The sequence below is a fragment of the Acomys minous genome (assembly GCF_964271855.1).
Source record: "Acomys minous genome assembly, chromosome: 14".
In the NCBI taxonomy this organism is placed as follows: Eukaryota; Metazoa; Chordata; class Mammalia; order Rodentia; family Muridae; genus Acomys; species Acomys minous.
In genome coordinates, this window is record NC_140496.1 from 106467240 (window position 1) to 106487162 (window position 19923).

The 19923-nt window shown below is 44.1% G+C and overlaps 1 protein-coding gene across 1 annotated transcript in view; it reads left to right on the top strand.

Annotated features, from left to right (window-relative positions):
• PIGK (phosphatidylinositol glycan anchor biosynthesis class K) overlaps nucleotides 1-19923 on the top strand; it is an 86931-nt gene that overhangs the window by 18189 nt on the left and 48819 nt on the right. Inside the window, exons 4-9 of the mRNA XM_084755232.1 lie at nucleotides 5497-5632; nucleotides 8811-8922; nucleotides 11051-11147; nucleotides 13137-13254; nucleotides 13406-13516; nucleotides 16251-16423. Of these exons, the coding sequence (XP_084611358.1) occupies nucleotides 5497-5632; nucleotides 8811-8922; nucleotides 11051-11147; nucleotides 13137-13254; nucleotides 13406-13516; nucleotides 16251-16423 (747 nt within the window). The remainder of the gene's footprint in view (nucleotides 1-5496; nucleotides 5633-8810; nucleotides 8923-11050; nucleotides 11148-13136; nucleotides 13255-13405; nucleotides 13517-16250; nucleotides 16424-19923) is intronic.

Below are 19923 nucleotides of genomic sequence, written 5' to 3' on the forward strand. Positions count from 1 at the left end.
TTTGTCTCTTTTATTTTTAATTTGTTTATTACACTCACTGTTCAGGATCTTATTAGAACATCCAAGATAATATTCATTTCTCAACCTAAATCAGTTTTCTCTTTTACTGCCTGGAAATAAAGTACAATCGTTAGTTGTATAATCTTACTTCCATTTTTGTGCCACATGTAACCTAATCTTTCTATGATCTTATTAAAATGGGGAGTATAAAATTGATAATTAGGGTAAAATTTTGTATCAGTGCTGGGACAAATACTATGGAATGTATATGTCAAATTCTTGTCTGTGAACATAGCCATATCACTTAAAAACATTAGATTGACTTATATTTAATTGGATTAGTCTGTGGCAGTTCCCATTTTGTATTGTTCCTGCTGAAGTTTTTTCTATTTGACACATTAAAAAGCAGCAGGTCAGTGGCTTGGTATTACTTAAAGATTAACAAATGTAGCTGGAAGCATGACTCAGTGGTTCAAGCACTTGCCATGGGACTGGAGCTCCAGTTCCCCAGGACCCACATAAATGTGGGAGGGGCGCAGGGGCCCACTTGTCACTGACATGCCTGCTTATATACTACACACAGGTGCTCCTGTTCATGAGAACATGGCTCTGTACAAACATGCATGTCACACCCAAATACACATAAAAAGGAGAAAGGAAAAACATGTGACATGAGAAGCAGCTGTTAAGGACACCCAGCCATCTAAGTGGACAACTTAGAGGCCAACTCGGGGTTTTCTTGGTGTTTGAGAGTAAAAACAGTGACCCTGGACTCCCATGGCCAGCTCCCGAGTGCAGAACAGCCGGTGTGTGCCACTATGCCCAGCCCCAGTCACAGACTTGAGAATTTTCTTAAGACCTGTGGATAGTTTCGTTTAGAATCTCAAGGGCCTACTTTACTTTCATTATGGGTCGAGAATATTAACACTAATAATGAGTTCCTGCATCTAACATAGTCATCTCGGTCAATTAGGTTATCAATAGAAAATGAGACACTTATGAAATCTTTTTAAATTCAGTTAATAGAATTTCAAGATATTGCAGAGTTGTTAAAAGCATGTGCTCACTTTAATAGAATTGATGATTAAATTCAAACTCCACTGCTTTCCAGCCACGTGGCGCAGGGCATGGTACTTAGCAGTCAGTGCTGTAGCTTCAGAGCAGATGACAGCACAGATGTCAGAGGAGGAACGTGGACAGCACTGTAGGAAATGAGCTCACGGCATTAGCGCAGTGCCTGAGCCATACCAAGCACTTCATATATGCTCGCTGTTGTCTTATTAAGCTAAACTGCATTATGACTTGATTATATATGAGCCTGTTACAAGGCCGCCTTTACCTTCATGATAGATAGCAGCTTGCTTTCCTTTTGCCACTAATTAATTCCATCTACAGTGCATTTTGAGACTCTCCTTTCCTTCCTTCCCCTCTCATTCTCTCTGTTCCTCTTACTTTTTCTTCCACAGTGTCTCTTGTACTTCAGATTGTCCGCTAACTTGATATATGTATCTGAGGATAACACTGATTCTTGATTGGCCTCTGCCTCCCAAGTGCTGATATTTGCATGTGCTCCCATTTCTGGCTTTACATTTTTGCTTCTCCTACTGTAAGTGCACAATAACTGGCATTCTGTAGTCTAGGAAGGCAAGTCCTCGGAATGCATGCCCTCTGTTGTTAGCGGCCTTGCTGTGTTTAGTGCCGTGTCACACTGGGGGCGGGGCTATTCGTCTGGTGGTAAGTATAGATGAGGAAGAGGAAGCATACAAATAGGTCCCTTGGTTTCAGGCTACTGGGATGCTGCTTTATTGGTCTCACTGTGTTTACCTAGAGCTGAAGCAGAGAGCCTGAGTGGTTTGCCTGTGGGGAAAAGACATCCTCTTGGGGGCAGAAAAGAAGGATCTAAGGACCCACGAGCTCATTTCAGCTGCTACTGCAGCTTCACATGGTGGTGTTGACTAGAACCAGTGGGTACAGATTCTCTTCAATGAAGGATCACTTGATTGTACCATGCCTATAAAAGTTAAAACATTTTAAACAAAAACTTAAAAAATATTTTATACAGCATCAATTATTTGTTTCATTCAACGAAAACATTTTAATAAGGCAATACCAGTCCATTGTAAATAAAATTTTGTTTTTTGAAATTTCATACTCATATTCCAGGATTTTGAGAGATTCATGTATTTAAAACGTCATTTATACCCATTAGTTACTGGTTCCACTGGGGCCGAGGAATAGGCACCCACGGCAGCAGCTGCAGTGGGTCTCAGGGTTTGCCAGTATAAGAGCTGGGAAAGCCGTTATGTCAGCTCATCATCCCACCAGACGTATTTCTAAAGTTGAATCTCTCCTTTTTAAAAAAAAATTTTAAAGTTAATTTTTATATTGATCCTGACTACTAAAAAGTCTACATAGTTTCAATCAGGCTATTCAGTTTAGCTGAGACCAAATATGGCCAGATAAAAAGCCTCAGCAGTTTCCATATTTATCTGAATAACCAAAGTCTTGCTGGGTGAGTGTTGGCCATGTAAAGCAGTCAGAACATCCTCAGGTCACCAGGTTTTATGAAGGTCTCTCATAATTCTGATTTTACTGACTAGAGAACATGGCTGTAACCGCAGGACAGCTCTTTCCCTAAGTAATCTCTGTGTAGCTGACTGCCCCCAGTTTGAGCGTTCACCTGCTCTTGACATCGTGCACATCACATAGGCTTTGTTTTGTGAGGAAGTGTTTGCTGGGGCTTGGACAGAACCACGTGTGGCAGCTGAGTTGTCACGTGTGGCAGCAGGGCTTCCAAGCTGTGAGGTGCGTTCTCCTGGAGGTTGCTCGCATTCGATGGGTCTTGTATTCATTTTAATAAGACATAAAGTGCCTAGCTCTTCACAGAAGCTGGTCTTCAGTGTAAATACCTGTTGTCTCTTGGACCCACAGTGGTTGATCTTATTGATCCAGTAATTGCAAGTTTAAATTCCTGCTGTGATGCAGTGTCCCAGGGAAGACACTGAAAGGAGCCAACAAATACTGTGAGGGTTACAGCTGTCACTCAAGGACTCTGATGGGCAAACTTGTCTAAGCTCACAATTGACTGTCCTGAACTACAGGCGTGGAGGGCTATATTGATCACATATTGTACAACATAATCGTATGGAGAACATTGTCTATCTCACCGTTATGTTGCAGAGTAGCTGTCAGAATAGAGAAAACATTAACTGTGGAGCTGGAGCTGAAACACCTCTGCTGTACAGGTCAGCAGCCATTTTGTTTTAGCAAAGTAGTGTCATCCTCAGCCTCCAAATGGGATTAATAGTTTTACAGCAGTGTTAGCTTGCTCATTTGTTGGGATTTAGTTTACAATTCCCATCTTTTGCCTGCCATTTTATAAGAATTGTAAATCCCAGTAGTCTATTTGTGCATCTGTATTTAAGTATTGTTATTCAAAAGATTAAACACCTGGACCAAGGAGGATTTTTATTTCATCAGAAAACCAATTTGAACATTTTCTAGGCTCTAGGAAACAGTGAATTAGAATGTGTCCTTATACTCCTAAACCTATGTAATTCATTGTTTTTCAACTTGTTACTCATGTATCCACATTATTACTAGTAAAATTGTTTAATGGTAAAATTATTTTATGATATATTGATGATATTTAATCAAAGGTCATAGTACTTACACTAAGGCTCCAAATTACCTCTAAGAAAAACGTGGGTTACATATACTGTGATTGATATGGTAAGCATTTTGGTTCGTAGACATTAACTCTAAACAAAGCATGGCATAAAGGTAGACCCACTTTTATACATTTGTGTGCCAATTCTGTCTTGTTTAACAAAAATTATATGACTTACTAATAGCAAAGTGAATTGTTAGGTCCCTACTTGGCAGGCTGTGGCTGGCAGGCCCCACCCTCCTCTCTGAATTCCCTAGCCCAGGGGCGGGGCTTCCCTGCTCCCAGAGGCTCCCAGAGGCTCTTCACTATGGTTCCTCTCTCCTCTCCCTCCTCTCTTCTCTCACTGCCCTCTCTCCCCGTCCCCCTTCCCTGCTGCTTCCAATAAACCTGTGTTTATATAGAAGTTCGTCTTGCAATTAGCTCATCTGTTATTTCAGTCAGAAACTAATGACCTCCCTAAACTGTAATGAGAGAACATGGTCTCCATTTTAGAGGAATAACCGCTAAGGATCTGGTAGTTGAGTGTGCAGGGTTGGGCCACTTCCACAGTAGAAACCCAGCCAATTTTCAAGAAAAATCACAATGTTCCAGTCTTGAACCTCAATGGATTTGGAACATATGCAGCAGAACATTTTCTTACTGCCGTCTCCTGCTAACTTAATTACGTACACCACCACCATGTTGGTTTCTCCTGTGCTGGGGAGCTCAAGTATATGTAGAAAAGAGAATTCTCCCGACTCATGGCCCCAAGTCTCCATGGGACCAATTTCCTCTTCAGGTTTTCAAAAATGAAAATTCTTGACTCATTCAAATTATAAAGTACCAACTGTAATTCCAGGCCCGATCGTGGTGATGACCAGGACACTTTGAAGTCAGACTGGCCAGTGGCGTGGGAGGTCAGGCCAGTGTCATGAGTGGATCCTGTGCCTTATGAAGAGCCTCCACTGTAACCACAGCTAGGAGTTTTTAAGTGGGAGCTGGAGAGCAGAACAGGCCCAGAGTTCTGCAGGAGCCAGGAAGGCAGAGCCCCAGACATGGCGCAGCATCTGTGCAGTTGCGCTGCTGGCGAGCATTCTGGAGGGGCGTGGCCTGCTGTGATGCAGTTTGAGTGCGCTCTGTGCCTGACCACACTGCTCGCACAGGCTCACGGATTGCACGCTTCATGCTTACACGTAACTTAAGTTCGTTGGAAGATCATAGATTACTGTGGACTCTTCCAGTCTCGAGGATGTTAGATATCCCAAAAAGTTAAAATGTTTATCTGGGTTAGCTTCGCTTAGTTATATGAAAAATGGTAACTTACTCCAAATTCTGTGGGTGAGTTCATGTCAGGTTGCTCCCTCCCCACCCCCACTCAAATATAGGCCATATGAGACCAGATTCAAAGCAGATAAATGCAGGTTTCTTAGGCGCTGCTGTTATGTGAGTTTACTTGACCCAAGGAAGGAGGCAGGGCGATTGAGGCGCAGGAGAGGGAGATTTTATAGACTGTAGGTGAAGGGTGATGACCTCTCAGCCATAAGCCCAAAGATGGCCAAGAGCACTTAGGCTTGGAGGCTCCCCAGGTGGATGGGGTTGCCCAGCGTGTGCCGGGCGAGCCTGCACCAATTAGCCGAACACTAATATGTCTCACTATAAGAACTAGTCAATGCTCGTGACTGCGTCAGCGAAAAGTCAGCATTTCCTCAGTGAGGAAACGGTTGGATAGAATTGCTGCTTTCATACACTTTTTAAGTACTTCTTACACACTTTTTTTTTCTTGTATGCTGTATGTATTGAACTTCGGGCTTTAAGTAAAGATTGGTTTTCTGGAATTCTCTTGCTAGTCACATTGTCCTGATGCTTGCTGATGATATGGCGTGCAATGCTCGGAACCCCAAGCCAGCCACTGTGTTCAGCCACAAGAACATGGAGCTCAACGTGTACGGGGATGACGTGGAGGTGGACTACAGAAGCTACGAGGTTTGTTGCCAGAAGCTTCGGAAATGCGGTAGCCATCTTCAAGCTCTAATCAGTTGGCACTGAGCTTTGGTGGGATTTAATCTGCTTTTGGAGTTCACAGCACTTCGTGTATAAATCTTGACAGTTGTGTGGATTTCTTAACAGGAAATCTTTGCTTTTCATACTTGATCTAACGTTTCAGGTTCAGTGTTTTATTAGGTTATATTAGCTGTGGATAAATGCCATGGCTAACAAGGACTCCTCCTCAGCCCGCACCTAGACATTGTCCAGTCAGGGGCTGTGGGCCTTGTGTGCCCAGGGCAGGCAGGGATATGGCGCGACACAAGACTAGCCTTAGTGAAGCATCATGAGACTTTTTTCTTTTGTGATATTTTTTAACTCAGTTGCATGATCCTCAGGCATTTGTAGATGACAAGCTGTGCCGTGGGCAGAGGTTAGGCACAGCTGTTTGACACGAAGCCACCTTGAATAAGCTTCCACTGTTCTACACCCTTCCAATTAGAAGTAACATGCAGGCTAAGAGTGGCATTAGCTATGTCTCCTTCTTAGAAACTTAGTTTTTAACAGTTCAAGACTGTTTGAAAATTGAAGCCCTTCTAGACAGTCCTTCCTTTGCTCCAAGCCCACGGAGAGGGGGAGACCCTCTCCTGTCTGCAGAGCTCCCTCACCTCACTTGTTAGAGCATACCTGTCCCAAGCTGTGAGCCCCTTAAGGACATGTGACTAGCAAGAGAATTCCAGAAAACCAATCTTTACTTAAAGCCCGAAGTTCAACACATACAGCGTATAAGTCTGTGTGGCTTACATCTCGCAGCTCAGAAAGGTTCATGCATCAGTGTTTGACTTCTCATTTATTTGGCCATTTGAAAATGGAAAAACATTCCCCACCTTGTGAGCCAGTAAGAGATGCTATCAAAACCATGAGCATTTTGGTGTATTGGGAGCAGTTGTAAGCTAAACAGCTTGTGCACATATGTTCATACATGTTTCCCACTCATGATCTAGGTGGAAGTCCCTTGAAAAAGCCGAGTGGATTTTCTGCCTTTTAAATTCGTTGTGGATGATGTATGGCTCAGCTGTTAACTTTAAATTAATATTTTTCCCTACAACTTTAAGCATGCCTTTGAAGAATTCCAGAAGCTGAGGAATTCCGAATTGGGCAGACCTGTTAAAGTGTGCTGTTCAGCTGATAGAGATCGAGGTGACACAGTGCATCCACAGTGAAAGACACAGAATGTGGGGGAGGGGAGGTGGTGGTTGTGGCACTGTCCTCTTCTGTTATTAACTTGCAGTTGACTGAGTATAGGCACAAATTATCTGCATGATGTGACTAGTTATTTACAAATGATTGTACCTTGTGTCCTACCAATGAATTGCTTGTATAAATAAGTTAGTAAACTTTGGGGTCAATTTTAAACACATATTATTTAAAATTCTAAATTGAGAATTAAATTCTTTTGCTCCAACATAGCTTTTCCTTGTTTTTAGTTCTAAGCCTTTTCTTTTTTTGTTGTTGTTGTTGTTGTTTTGTTTTTGTTTTTTCGTGACAGGGTTTCTCTGTGTAGCCTTGACTATCTTTGACTCACTTTGTTGACCAGGCTGGCTTTGAACTCACAGTGATCCACCTGCCTCTGCCACCCAACTGCTGGAATTAAAGGCATGTGCCAATACCACCCGCTCTAAGGCTTTTATTTAGCTTGTGTTTTGCTGTGTAACCCAGTCTGGCCTTGAAGTTACACATCTCTTGCCTCAAGTCCCCTCCCCCATGCCAGGTCACAGACACCCTCCCCCATCAGAGTCACAGGCACACACACCTACTCCAGGGTCACAGGCACACACACCCACTCCAGGGTCACAGGCACACACACCCACTCCAGGGTCACAGGCACACACACCCACTCCAGGGTCACAGGCACACACTCCCACTCCAGGGTCACAGGCACACACACCCACTCCAGGGTCACAGGCACACACACCCACTCCAGGGTCACAGGCACACACACCCACTCCAGGGTCACAGGCACACACACCTACTCCAGGGTCACAGGCACACACTCCCACTCCAGGGTCACAGGCACACACACCCACTCCAGGGTCACAGGCACACACACCCACTCCAGGGTCACAGGCACACACTCCCACTCCAGGGTCACAGGCACACACCTACTCCAGGGTCACAGGCACACACACCCACTCCAGGGTCACAGGCACACACACCCACTCCAGGGTCACAGGCACACACACCCACTCCAGGGTCACAGGCACACACCTACTCCAGGGTCACAGGCACACACACCTACTCCAGGGTCACAGACACACACACCCACTCCAGGGTCACAGGCACACACACCCACTCCAGGGTCACAGGCACACACTCCCACTCCAGGGTCACAGGCACACACTCCCACTCCAGGGTCACAGGCACACACACCCACTCCAGGGTCACAGGCACACACACCCACTCCAGGGTCACAGGCACACACACCCACTCCAGGGTCACAGGCACACACTCCCACTCCAGGGTCACAGGCACACACACCCACTCCAGGGTCACAGACACCCTCCCCCATCAGAGTCACAGGCACACACACCTACTCCAGGGTCACAGGCACACACACCCACTCCAGGGTCACAGGCACACACACCTACTCCAGGGTCACAGGCACACACACCCACTCCAGGGTCACAGACACACACTCCCACTCCAGGGTCACAGGCACACACACCTACTCCAGGGTCACAGGCACACACACCCACTCCAGGGTCACAGGCACACACTCCCACTCCAGGGTCACAGGCACACACTCCCACTCCAGGGTCACAGACACACACTCCCACTCCAGGGTCACAGACACACACTCCCACTCCAGGGTCACAGGCACACACTCCCACTCCAGGGTCACAGGCACACACACCCACTCCAGGGTCACAGGCACACACACCCACTCCAGGGTCACAGGCACACACACCCACTCCAGGGTCACAGGCACACACTCCTACATTAGGTGGAGTCACTCGGAGGTGCATGTTTAGCTTTAATGATCTACTTTTAACTGCACCAAAATTTGTTTTTTGTCTTATTTCCAGTTTATCCTGAATAATATATAGATAGGAAGAATGTTTTGAGTTTCTTCAGGTTCAATTTCATCTGATTCTTTTTTTTTTAAATTATTTTTCAGGTAACCGTGGAGAACTTTTTAAGGACATTAACCGGGAGGGTTCCACCCAGCACCCCTCGGTCAAAGCGTCTTCTTTCTGATGACAGAAGCAACATCCTCATTTACATGACAGGTACTTGAGACTTCAGTGAGTCTGAATAGGCTGTGGTGACACACGGAACCCTGTGCACAGTGCTGCAGTGCCACGACGGCCTTTGGTTAAAGGAGACGCTGTGCAGTTGTTCATTCTTGTGATAGTTCGCAGGGGTGTGGCTGAGGGGCACAGCTGAGGGTGTGCCAGCCTGTGCAGACCTCACACGTGGGTACAGTTCCATCTGAGCCCACGTGACAGGTGGTAGTCAAAATACAGCAGGCTTTCACACTCTGAATAAGAACCATACATTGATGTTATGTTTACCCTGGGTCCTAGTCACACAGAGTCTGTGTGGAAAGGGTAACGCACAGTGTGCAGCCCTCCTGGTCCCTCCCTTGCTCCTCACAAAGCTCTCCGGGTTTGCACCTTGCCCGAGTGCTGCTGCTGTGCTGCTTTTGCTCTTACTCCCCTGCTGCTCGTCCTACTCCAGCACTAAATAGGAGCTGCAAACCTGTCCCTTCTGCCGAACACTTCACGCCCCAGACTTCACTGCTGTAGGTGACCTCAGATGTAGGCTAGAAGTCTTTGTTTTGGTCTGGGGTGGGACTCATGGTACTGCACAGTGAGCTTATTTCTCAGATGTTATGATTTGAAGCTTAGCTCCAGTTAATATACTAAACTACAGGATTTATGTATTTTACATTTCTTTTTTTTTTTAATTTGTTGCCATTCCTTGAAAAAGGCTCCAGACATGAAGGAAATTACAATAGTTCTAACACTGAGTCTGGCAGCTTACTCTACCTGCTTTCTGCTACAATGGCAGAGTCTAGTAGTTGTGGCAGGGGTAAGCCAGCTCACAGCCTAAAACTTTTTTTTTTTTTTTTGGTTTTCTGAGACAAGATTTCTCTGTGTAGCCCTGGCTATCCTGGACATTTGTAGAGCAGGCTGGCCTCGAACTCACAGAGGTCCACCTGCTTCTACCTCGCCGAGTGCTGGGATTACTGGCGTGCATCACCACGTCTGGCTTTCTGTCCAGTTCTTTGCAGGGAAACGTTGCTCAGGTCTGCAGCCGAGTGGAACAGCTGACAGTTGTGATAATAAAATGGTGAGCTGATATTTTGAGGCTTTTGTGCACCATCAACTGTCTTAAGTTGAGGCCTCTGCCAACACGTTTGAGCCTTAGGCAGCCTGGCGATTTTGGTGTTGCTTCTGAGGGTCTTAGAGTGCAGGGAGCACTTGGCCTGGTGTTAAGTGGGCTGAAGGCTAGTGTGTTTTGAGAAACTTGTGTGCCGTGTTGCAGGCATGTCTCATGAGTAGGAGAAATACTCTTTCCCCACAAAGGCTTAGTCACCAACCACTCTTATATCACAGGGCTGGAACTAAAATAGGCCTTTGCTTCCTTCGTCGCCCAGAGGAGGCTGCCTTTTAAATCTGCACAAAGCAGCTGCGCGAGCTGGTAATGGTCTCACTTTATGGCTGAGGAAAATGAGGCAGAGATTAAGTTATTGACCTAAAATAGCACAGCCTCTAAGTGGCACAGCTAGTGTCTAAGGCCAGACAGACTGGCTCTTTCATGTCACCACCCCCTGGCCAGCTCTAATGGATTGTGTTCAGTGGTCAGGGATGAAAACATCAGCCTTTAGTGAGAGCCACACTTCCCAGTAATAATAGTAATAATAGCATTCAGAGTGTACACTGAATGAGGAGCACCAGGGACTAGTTGCCGTTTTAGTTTCTTTCTCACCAAAATGTGAAACATTTTTTATGAGTAAAATTAATTTCAGACATACTAGTGGGGTCAGTGGATTTATGCAATTAAATGATAGAAAGACTCTTCTTTTTCCCAGTAAATAATAAAACATTTATTGATTGTTTGACATCAAATCTTCAGAATAGTTTCTGTGTTTCTACTATAAGCTTAGAAATTGCTGTTAAACTATATTTATATAGAAAAACTCTTAAAGAAATTATATGTACTGTTTTTATGCAGGCTAGTATTCTTTTTTTCAGTTGATATGAAAATTAAATTTGTTTTCCAGTCCATATCTTAGGTAAGAAAGTAATATTAAAGTATTGCAGCAAATAGTGTAAGTGTGAATATCTGGGCGTGTTTGTTACTGTGTGCATTAGGAAACATGTCAGTGTTGTCTTTTTGGCTTTCTCTAAGGTCACGGGGGAAATGGTTTCTTGAAATTCCAGGATTCTGAGGAAATCACCAACATAGAGCTTGCAGATGCTTTTGAACAGATGTGGCAGAAAAGACGGTAACTACCAACTAACACTTCACTTTGTCTTTAACCTTCACCCTTTACTTCTCCAGCTGTGTGAGGGTTGATCCAGGACGTGCGCACGCTGGGCATGCTCTACCATGGGATACACACTAGCCCCAAACAGAGGACTTCTCTTTGCAAGATAAACTAATATCAAATTTCCTGTGGGAGATTTATAGTTATTTTATATGATTTTAACTTACCCTGATCATTTTTGTACTTTCTGAAATGTATATTTTTTATTTCATTGAACAGAGTTTTATGAAAGGAAAATCTGATTATTAGCATAAGTTAGTTGACCTGAACCATTTTTTAATTTATTTAGTGTTGTGTGCATCTGTGCGTCTTATGTGCATTTATGCACGTGTGCGTGCGTGCGTGTGTGTGTGTGTGTGTGTGTGTGTGTGTGTGTGTGTGTGTGTACACACCATATTGCACATGCAGAGCTCAGAGGAAAGCTTGTGGGATGTGCGTCCGTCCTTCTACCACATGGGTCGTGGCACTGAACTCAGGTTGTTCATCCTGCTCTTTCGAGCCTTTTCCCATGGGCCCTCCAGTGGCTCTGGACTGACTTTTAAGGTCGCATCTCATGTCATGTAGCTGTGTTGCTGCCACTCCCACTTCCCAGTGCACATGTGCTTGAAACCGAGACTCACTGTGTGACCCAGGCTGCCCTTAAATTCATGATTTTCCTCCTTCAGCCCGAGTGCAGGAGTTGCAGATGTGTGGCACTGAATTACTTCGTTATGTCTGAATTCAGCTTTATGCTAAATTTCAGAGCACAGGCAAAATGTAGCTGAATTCTCTGCCAGAATACGAATGGAATGTCTCTAGACTAGTGCCTGGAGTTCTCCTCTGAGACCTGATGAGTGCAGACTTTCCTGCTCATGTGTCTGTCAACCTACTAAGCTCTGCCCACAGCGCTGTGGGACTTCTCTGGCCCGCAGCTCCAAACTCTTCCGCTGTTCCAGGCCAGGTGTAGTTTAGCAGTGACTCCACCTCTCAGTGACAGTCTCTGCTTTAGGTGGTTTTCTTGTTGCTCGGATACAGCTGCTTGCCAAGCATACCTGGGGAGGGGAGACTGACTTTGGCCTGCAGTTCTGGAAGAGCCAGTCCATCTTTGTAAGGTAGGCACAGTAGCTGGGGCGATTCTGCTGTTAGTGGGAGGACCTTGAGGTTGACTTGTTCACATCTTGGAGGATGAAAAAGCAGAGCCAGGAAGCCAGAGCCATAGGCCTGTGAGGGTGAAATGTCACCTCAAGGCTCATTTGTTGAAACACTTGGTTCTAACTGGTATTGAGAGGCTATGGCGCCCTTTGGACTATGGCCGAGCTAACAAACAGCTCTCTGGGGCAGACTGTGACTGTAATGGCAGGATTTTGATTTGGCCAGAGCTTTCAGATTCTGAAGCACAGAGCTGTGACTATGTCACCCACTCCTGCCACCGTGGATGGAGCTGGTCAGCTGCTGTGCTTTCCCCTCTGGTGGACTGTGCACCGAGTCAGAACAGACACTGTAAGTTGTTTCTGTTGGGCGCTCTGTCCCTGGTGGCAGCAGTAGCACGGCACCAGGCCTGTCCCAACCTGCAGTTCTTGCCTCGTTCCTCGAGTTATTTGTTTGTTTTCCTGCCAGTTGTGCTTTACATTGTTTGAGTATGGTGGCTGAGCACACATGCGTATGTATGGTATATGACCATCAACAGAAGACATACACAGACATGCTTGTGACGTACATCTCTGTGCGCGGATGTGTGAAATATACCAGAAAACCTGTGTGAATGTCTGTGAGTTCTGAGTCATGTGGCGAAGAGCAGATGGAGAACCAGTGGAGCCACGACTGTTCCCTTTTGAAGTGTTTTCATGAGCAGTCTTCTTTCAAGGTTTAGCTAGTGAGAAGGCTCAGACTTGCATCACTGGACTATTGGAAGGTATCAATGTACAGTCAACAGCGTGCTCATGTCAGGTCTTGTCACTTTTCTTTCAGCTACAATGAACTGCTATTTATTATTGATACCTGCCAAGGCGCATCCATGTATGAGCGGTTTTATTCTCCTAACATCATGGCCTTGGCCAGTAGCCAAGTGGGAGAAGACTCACTGTCAGTAAGTGTTTTCCCTTTGCTGCTTCTCCAATCACTTGGTATGTTTTATGAATATATGTGCTATTCTTGGGCTTTGTAACCAGGAGATGTTGCTGTTTTAACAGTTTGTCAAGCTGATCCTATTTGACACCTACTTTCTCCCATTTTGATAGCATCAACCAGACCCTGCGATTGGTGTACATCTTATGGACAGGTACACATTTTATGTCTTGGAATTTTTGGAAGAGATTAATCCAGCTAGCCAAACTAACATGAATGACCTTGTAAGTATCTACTGATTTGATTACAGCAGATGGGTGAGTGAGCTTTAATGGGATGCATGAGGTCTGTTCTTCCCAGGATTCCCTTGGCATCATGGTGTGGCCTTTTAAATTGCTTTGAACTCACCTTTTTATTAGTATCTTCTTTTTAAAAACAAACTTCAGAATTACTCTTATGTGGTTGTGTGGGTGGATGGGCAGAGGTGGGAGTCAGTAGGCTGTGTCCTGCCGTGCGGCCTGGGAACGGAAGTCACGGTGTCAGGTTTGGTGTGGCGTGTCCGCTGCCTGCTGGGCCACCTAGCACACAGGGCACAGGCTTTAGCCCCGTCAGCCTCTCCCTGAGGTACTTGACTGTTTCTTTTCACTTGCTTACTCTCTTTTACCTACTAGGTATCTTTTTGGAGTGATCTCTTCACAGTTTGAAGTTCTGCCCACTCTGAGTGGGTTAAGTCAGGTGCTGCTCTTCCAGGAAAAGCCGCCTGAGTTGTTTCTCTTGGCATTTATTTTACCTTTTCAGAGCTTCCACAGAACTTAATTTCTCCTTTGTTAACATTTACCACAGTTGGTCTTTTGTTGACCTCAGGTGTTGAGTGAAGTCATTTAATGTGAAGCTCTCAGAAGAGAGGGACCTTACATTACATAGTTTGTATGGCTTATAATTTCTTGGTATAACTTGAATTTAATTAAAAGTTCCTGTTTTTCTTTTGCTGATTGTGTCATTTCAGTCACAGCAGCTTGAAGTTGCTTTAGTTGGCACAGCGAGGACCAGCAGACGGTGGTTGTGTGATGACGTCACTCTTGCCACCGGTTTACACTGTGTTCATTCATCCACACACGCTGGCTGGTCCTCTTGTCCTACCCTCCCAGTGCCAGTGTGCTGCTTGCACTGTGACGGCTGGCTCAGGGCAGTCCGTCAGTGTCCGTGTGTGCCCAACACCTAGGGTTAGGAGTGGAGAGTGACCGGCAGCTGGCTCTGTCTGTTCCCTTCACCTCAGCAGCTCTGCAGGCTGTAACTGAGCAGAGCCTTCCTGAGTGGGTTTTCAGTGTGGAAGGAGTCCTGCCAAATTCTGAAAGCTGCTTCTGTTGGCTTCAAGTGCTCACCAGGAGTGCTCACTAACACCAACCTGAAGATTATGTATTTTGATGTCTGTTAAATCCTGATAGGGACTTGAATATTAAAACAAGCTTTTTATAATGCTAATTTTATTTTTTCAGTAGACAAAGACACCACCTTATTTTCTCTCTTATGAAAACATGTTTTTCCCTCAGAACCTGAGCGATCACAGAGCTGGAGAGGGAGGCAGGGTGTTTGGCCTGTGCTGTTTATCTCATGGGAATGTGGCACACGGTGACTCTGAGAATCAAGTGCATCACCTGGGTTACAGTGCTTAATTTTCAAAGTTGATTCTCAGTTTTTGGAATTCATGGCATGCCACCTCAAAAGTTTAAAATATGAATTGTTCTTTTATGTCTAGTGAATTTAAAAGTACTTTTCCCATTGAAATTATATGAGAAGTAATGAGATTTTAATTGATTACACTATATGTATATATATAATCTATCCATCAAGTATCTATTTAACACCTGATCTACATATCTATCATCTGTTTATCTATCTATCTATCTATCTATCTATCTATCTATCTATCTATCTATTTATCTACCTATTTACATGTCTTACTGATATCTTACCCTGGTTTCTTGCTTCCATTTGACAATTCATTGATGATTATCTTAATGTCTTTCACTAAGAATAATCTATATGTGCATGGTAGAACATGTCTTTAATTCCAGGTCTAGTGAAACAGAGGTGGATGGATCACTAGGAGTTTGAAATCAGCCTGGTCTACATAGTGAGTGCCAGGACAGCCAGGGCTATATAGAAAGGCATTTAAATAACACCAAAACAGGGAAAAAATGGCTGTAAAATGATCAATAAGTGTAGGATAGCCATTTGATGTATCTCTAAGTCATTATATACTTGTTTTTTATTGGCTAGAGATTAGAGTAAAGTTTGCTGAATAGGCCTGTGTCGGGTGCTGTAGGGGCAGAGTTAGAAGATCTGTCCCCCTAGATGTACACTGTGCCACTGGTGACAGTTGCTTCCTGTTTTACAAAAGTCTCTGTGCCTCAGGTCACCTTTAGAAGGTGACTGCATGAACTCTAGTGAGCATTCCTTTTGCTTTCACAGTGAATCAGAGTTTGTCTGTCCTTGGTAATTCACTAATGCGCAATGTCACAGGTAAGACTGACGCAGAACTTACTGTGACATCTTTGAGTGCAGAAGTCATGGCTTTCAGCTCCATCTTGGGACACTAGCATGCCTTGGAGGTCCCCTGGGTTCATTTCCACTGTGGTTAAACTCAGGTAGTTTCACAGAAATAGCAGGAGGTGTGTTGCAGACAGCCATGCTTCCCCTCCCTGGAGTCCAGCTGGCCTCTTTTACATATCGGGCTGCTGTGGCACATCTTACTTGACTGTCAAGTTAGAGTCAAGCTCTACTGTGATGGGGTCTGGCCACTTTCCTTATATCACACTTCTAATGTCTGTGTGGCTTTCTCGGGGTGTCAGATACAACAACAGGAAATGAAATGCTAGTCTCCAGAACCAGTGCCTTATTTTTAGGTTGACAGGCTTTAAAATACACTATAGTCTATGGCATTGTTTTGCCTGATTTAATAAAGTTGCTTGCATATGAGTTTGTCACTATTACTGCTATTGTTGTTGTCATTTTCAGTTTCAAGTATGTCCCAAGAGTCTCTGTGTGTCTACCCCTGGACATCGCACTGACCTTTTTCAGCGAGATCCTAAAAATGTTCTGATAACTGATTTCTTCGGAAGTGTGAGGAAAGTGGAAATCACAACAGAGACTATCAGTTTGCAGCGGGATCCACGAGTCCTGGAGAGCAGGTACCGTCTTTGTTATTATTTGGGTAGGGAGCTTTGTGAATTTGTCTAAAATGCACTAAGGGATGAAGGTGCTGTTCGTAAGGAATTTCGAGTTTCTCTGCAGTCTTCAGTCTTCACAAGCAGTATGCTTTTCAGGTCATGAGTAGAAGCTATAAACATGGCTTAGAAACTGTGGTCCTGATTGGATTTTAATGTTTTTTAAAATATAGTATTGGTTGTGCTGCAATTTGAGATGTAGTAAGATGTCACTCCCCACAACAGTCTCTCACTCAGTCATCTTCTGCAGTTGAAGCTTTCGAAGATTAAGGACAGTGGGAGAGAGTCATAAGCCAGAGGCCGCCGTGGTGTGTGTGTGCGTGTGTGTGTGCGTGCGTGCGTGTGTGTGTGTGTGTGTGTGTGTGTGTGAGAGAGAGAGAGAGAGAGAGAGAGAGAGAGACAGAGAGAGAGACAGAGAGAGAGAGAGAGAGAGAGAGACAGAGAGAGAGAGAGAGAGAGAGAGAGAGAGAGAGAGAGAGGGAGGGAGGTGCTGTTTACCTGGAGATTTTATAGTAACTAGTGTAAACAGAATATTATGGTGTGCCCTGGTGTCCTCCATCTGTTAACAGGCTCAGCCAGGAAGGCCACACCCAAGAATTAGATATTCTGTGCAGCACAGTGAGACTCACTCCAAAACCTTGCTGAAGTTGGGGGGTTTGAAATATTTATAATGCTCATTTTTTTTTTCTGTGATTATTTTGAAAGGCGAAGTGCTTCATTCAGATTAAATGATGGTTTACTTAACAGAATTAATATGGACCCGCAGCGCTGCCTTGTCCAGAGCTGCCTGAAGCCTGGGCAGCTCATACCCTAGAGTATCCTCCTGGGTCCCCAATGGCAGCATGGGCTATTTTGGGGATTTATAGCTGCAGTACTGAATGTAATAGAAATAAATTAAAATGCTAGAGAAGATTTTTCCTGTGAATATTTAGGCAGGATCTCATTCTTGTTCTAGAATTCAAAGCCTGAATTTTTTTTTTTCCTTTTCCAATTTCTCATGGCTGTTGGCCTATAAAACTGTAAAGGCAGCAGATAAGAGCAACAGAAATAACAGTTTCATTTCTTTTTAAAATAATGTCCTTATAACACTCGGGAAGGCAGAGGCAGGCAGATCTCTGTGAATCTGAAGCGAGCCTGGTCTACAAAGTGAGTCCAGGACAGGCAAGACTACACAGAGAAACTGTCTTGAAAAAACAAACAAACAAAAAAACCCCAAATAAACAAAATAATTGCCTTAAAATTACCTTTGTAAAAATTGCCAAGCTACACTTTAATACTTTAACAAACTATATTATAATTTAATACATTTAGTATCATATCTCTTAGCAGATTAGTTTTATAACTTCCCTTGGCTTCAGGTCTGTGAGAGGCTATTTACTCCCATTTAGCCACCTGAACCCTGGTGTAATCTCCTTAGAGACAAGGGCGTCTTTATACTTTACTTCTTTTCTCCCAACCTGGCTATATGTATTATACCTGGACACTGAAGAGGGTTGCGGTGCCACTGTAATAAGTTCTATTATATATTCTGGGAGGATGGATTTTTTTCCTCTTCAGTTTTTCTCTGTGTATTTGTTTGAAAGCCGACTTCTTAGTGCTGACAACTGTCTCTCAGTTACATTTGAGGCTAGAATTAAATTGTACAGCCGCACACCAAGGTCTGTTGTTTTAGGGTGCCCTCTAGTGTTTGCAAATACATTTTATTTAAGGAGGTGCTGTTTACCTGGAGATTTTATAGTAACTAGTGTAAACAGAATATAATGGGGTGCCCTGGTGTCCTCCACCTGTGAACAGGCCCAGCCAGGAAGGCCACACCCAGGAATTAGATATTCTGTGCAGCACAGTGAGACTCTCTCCAAAACCTTGCTCGCTTCTTTAGCTAACGTGAGACTTCCCTTCTCGTTTCGCTCCAGGAACTTTTACACGTGAACAGGTGTTATCTCATGTGTGCAGGTGCTGTTCACACGCAGGTATGAAGGACAGTTTATGTAGAGAAAAGTCCATCCACCAGAAAGTAGATATCCCAAAAACCCATTTGGTGAAGAAAATTTTGGGTCACACAGTTACTTACGTTTTCAACTTTGAGACCAGCAATAGTAATGCAGTGGTGCTGAGGTGCTAGCGCCATTTTAAAGCCATTCCCAGGTGATGGGAACAATGCAGCACATACCTTAGCACACACCCTCAGTCGTGTAGAACAAGCCCATTGCTGTGTCAAGCTAACTGGAATAGCTGTAATAAACAGCTCTAATTTTAAAGATTTATTTCTTTTATGTATATGAGTGCTTTGTCTGCATGTACACCTGCATTCCGGAAGAGGACAGTCAGATCCCAGTACAGATGGCTGTGAGCCACCATGTGCTTGCCAGGATTTGAACTCAGGACCTCTGGAAGAGCAGACAGAGCTCTCAACTGCTGAGCCATCTCTCCAGCTCTGAAAAAGATTTCTTATGTGCTTTCTGAAATTTAGGCATGCCTAGAGCTTCAGTGAGCGGAAGAGTACAGATTGCTCTTTGACTTAGTGTATTTCCTTCAGATAATTGTGTTTTGCCTGTGCTAGTATTTTATTTGTGAAATTCATGTATGTTGACCATAGCTATAGTTTTTCATTTAAAAAGACACATTGTAGCTGGGCAGTGGTGGCACACGCCTTTAACCCCAGCACTCAGGAGACGGAGCAAGAAAATATCTGTGTAAGGTCAGCCAGGTCTATGGAGTGAGTGCCAGGGCAGCAAGGCCTATACAGAGAAACCCTGTCTTGAAAAAACAAGAACAAAGATAACACAAAAAAATACAAGGATACATTGTATGAAAAATGAAAATATTTTTAAACAAAGGATAATTTACCTAAAGAAATTAATGTACATTTCAAAATTCTGACAAATACACACACACACATACACACACACACAATTTATATCTCTTACCAGATTAGTTTTATAATTTCTCTTGACTTCAGGTCTGTGAAAGCCTATTCACTCCCACTTAGCCACCTGAACACTGATATGTACAGCCTTTCTGTCTGTCATGCTGGGCACTTTGTGACTGACCTCTCGCCGGTGCTCAGAGACACCTGCTTGTGTCCAGAGCCTGTGGTTTACCTTCCGTGCACCATGCACACGAAGCCACATAGTGCTGAATCTGGCCTCTGTCCTGAGTGTAATATTCTGTGTGTGTGTTGTGTCACTAATGCCTTTTACACCTTAGAAGTAGACTTGATGGTTGTCCCACAAATTGTCCATTTACTAACTAAAGGCCTTTTCTTCCCATCCCAGATTTTGGAAATTATTTGGAAAAAAAATGCTGTAAGCATTTACATACAAATGTTAAGATTTCTTTTAAGATGAGTAAATATCTGAGTGGAAGTGCAGGTTTAACCTGGTATGAAACTTGTAAACTATTTTTCTTTTCTTTTTTGTTTTTGTTTTTGTTTTTTGTTTTTGCCTTTTCAGACAGGCTGGCCT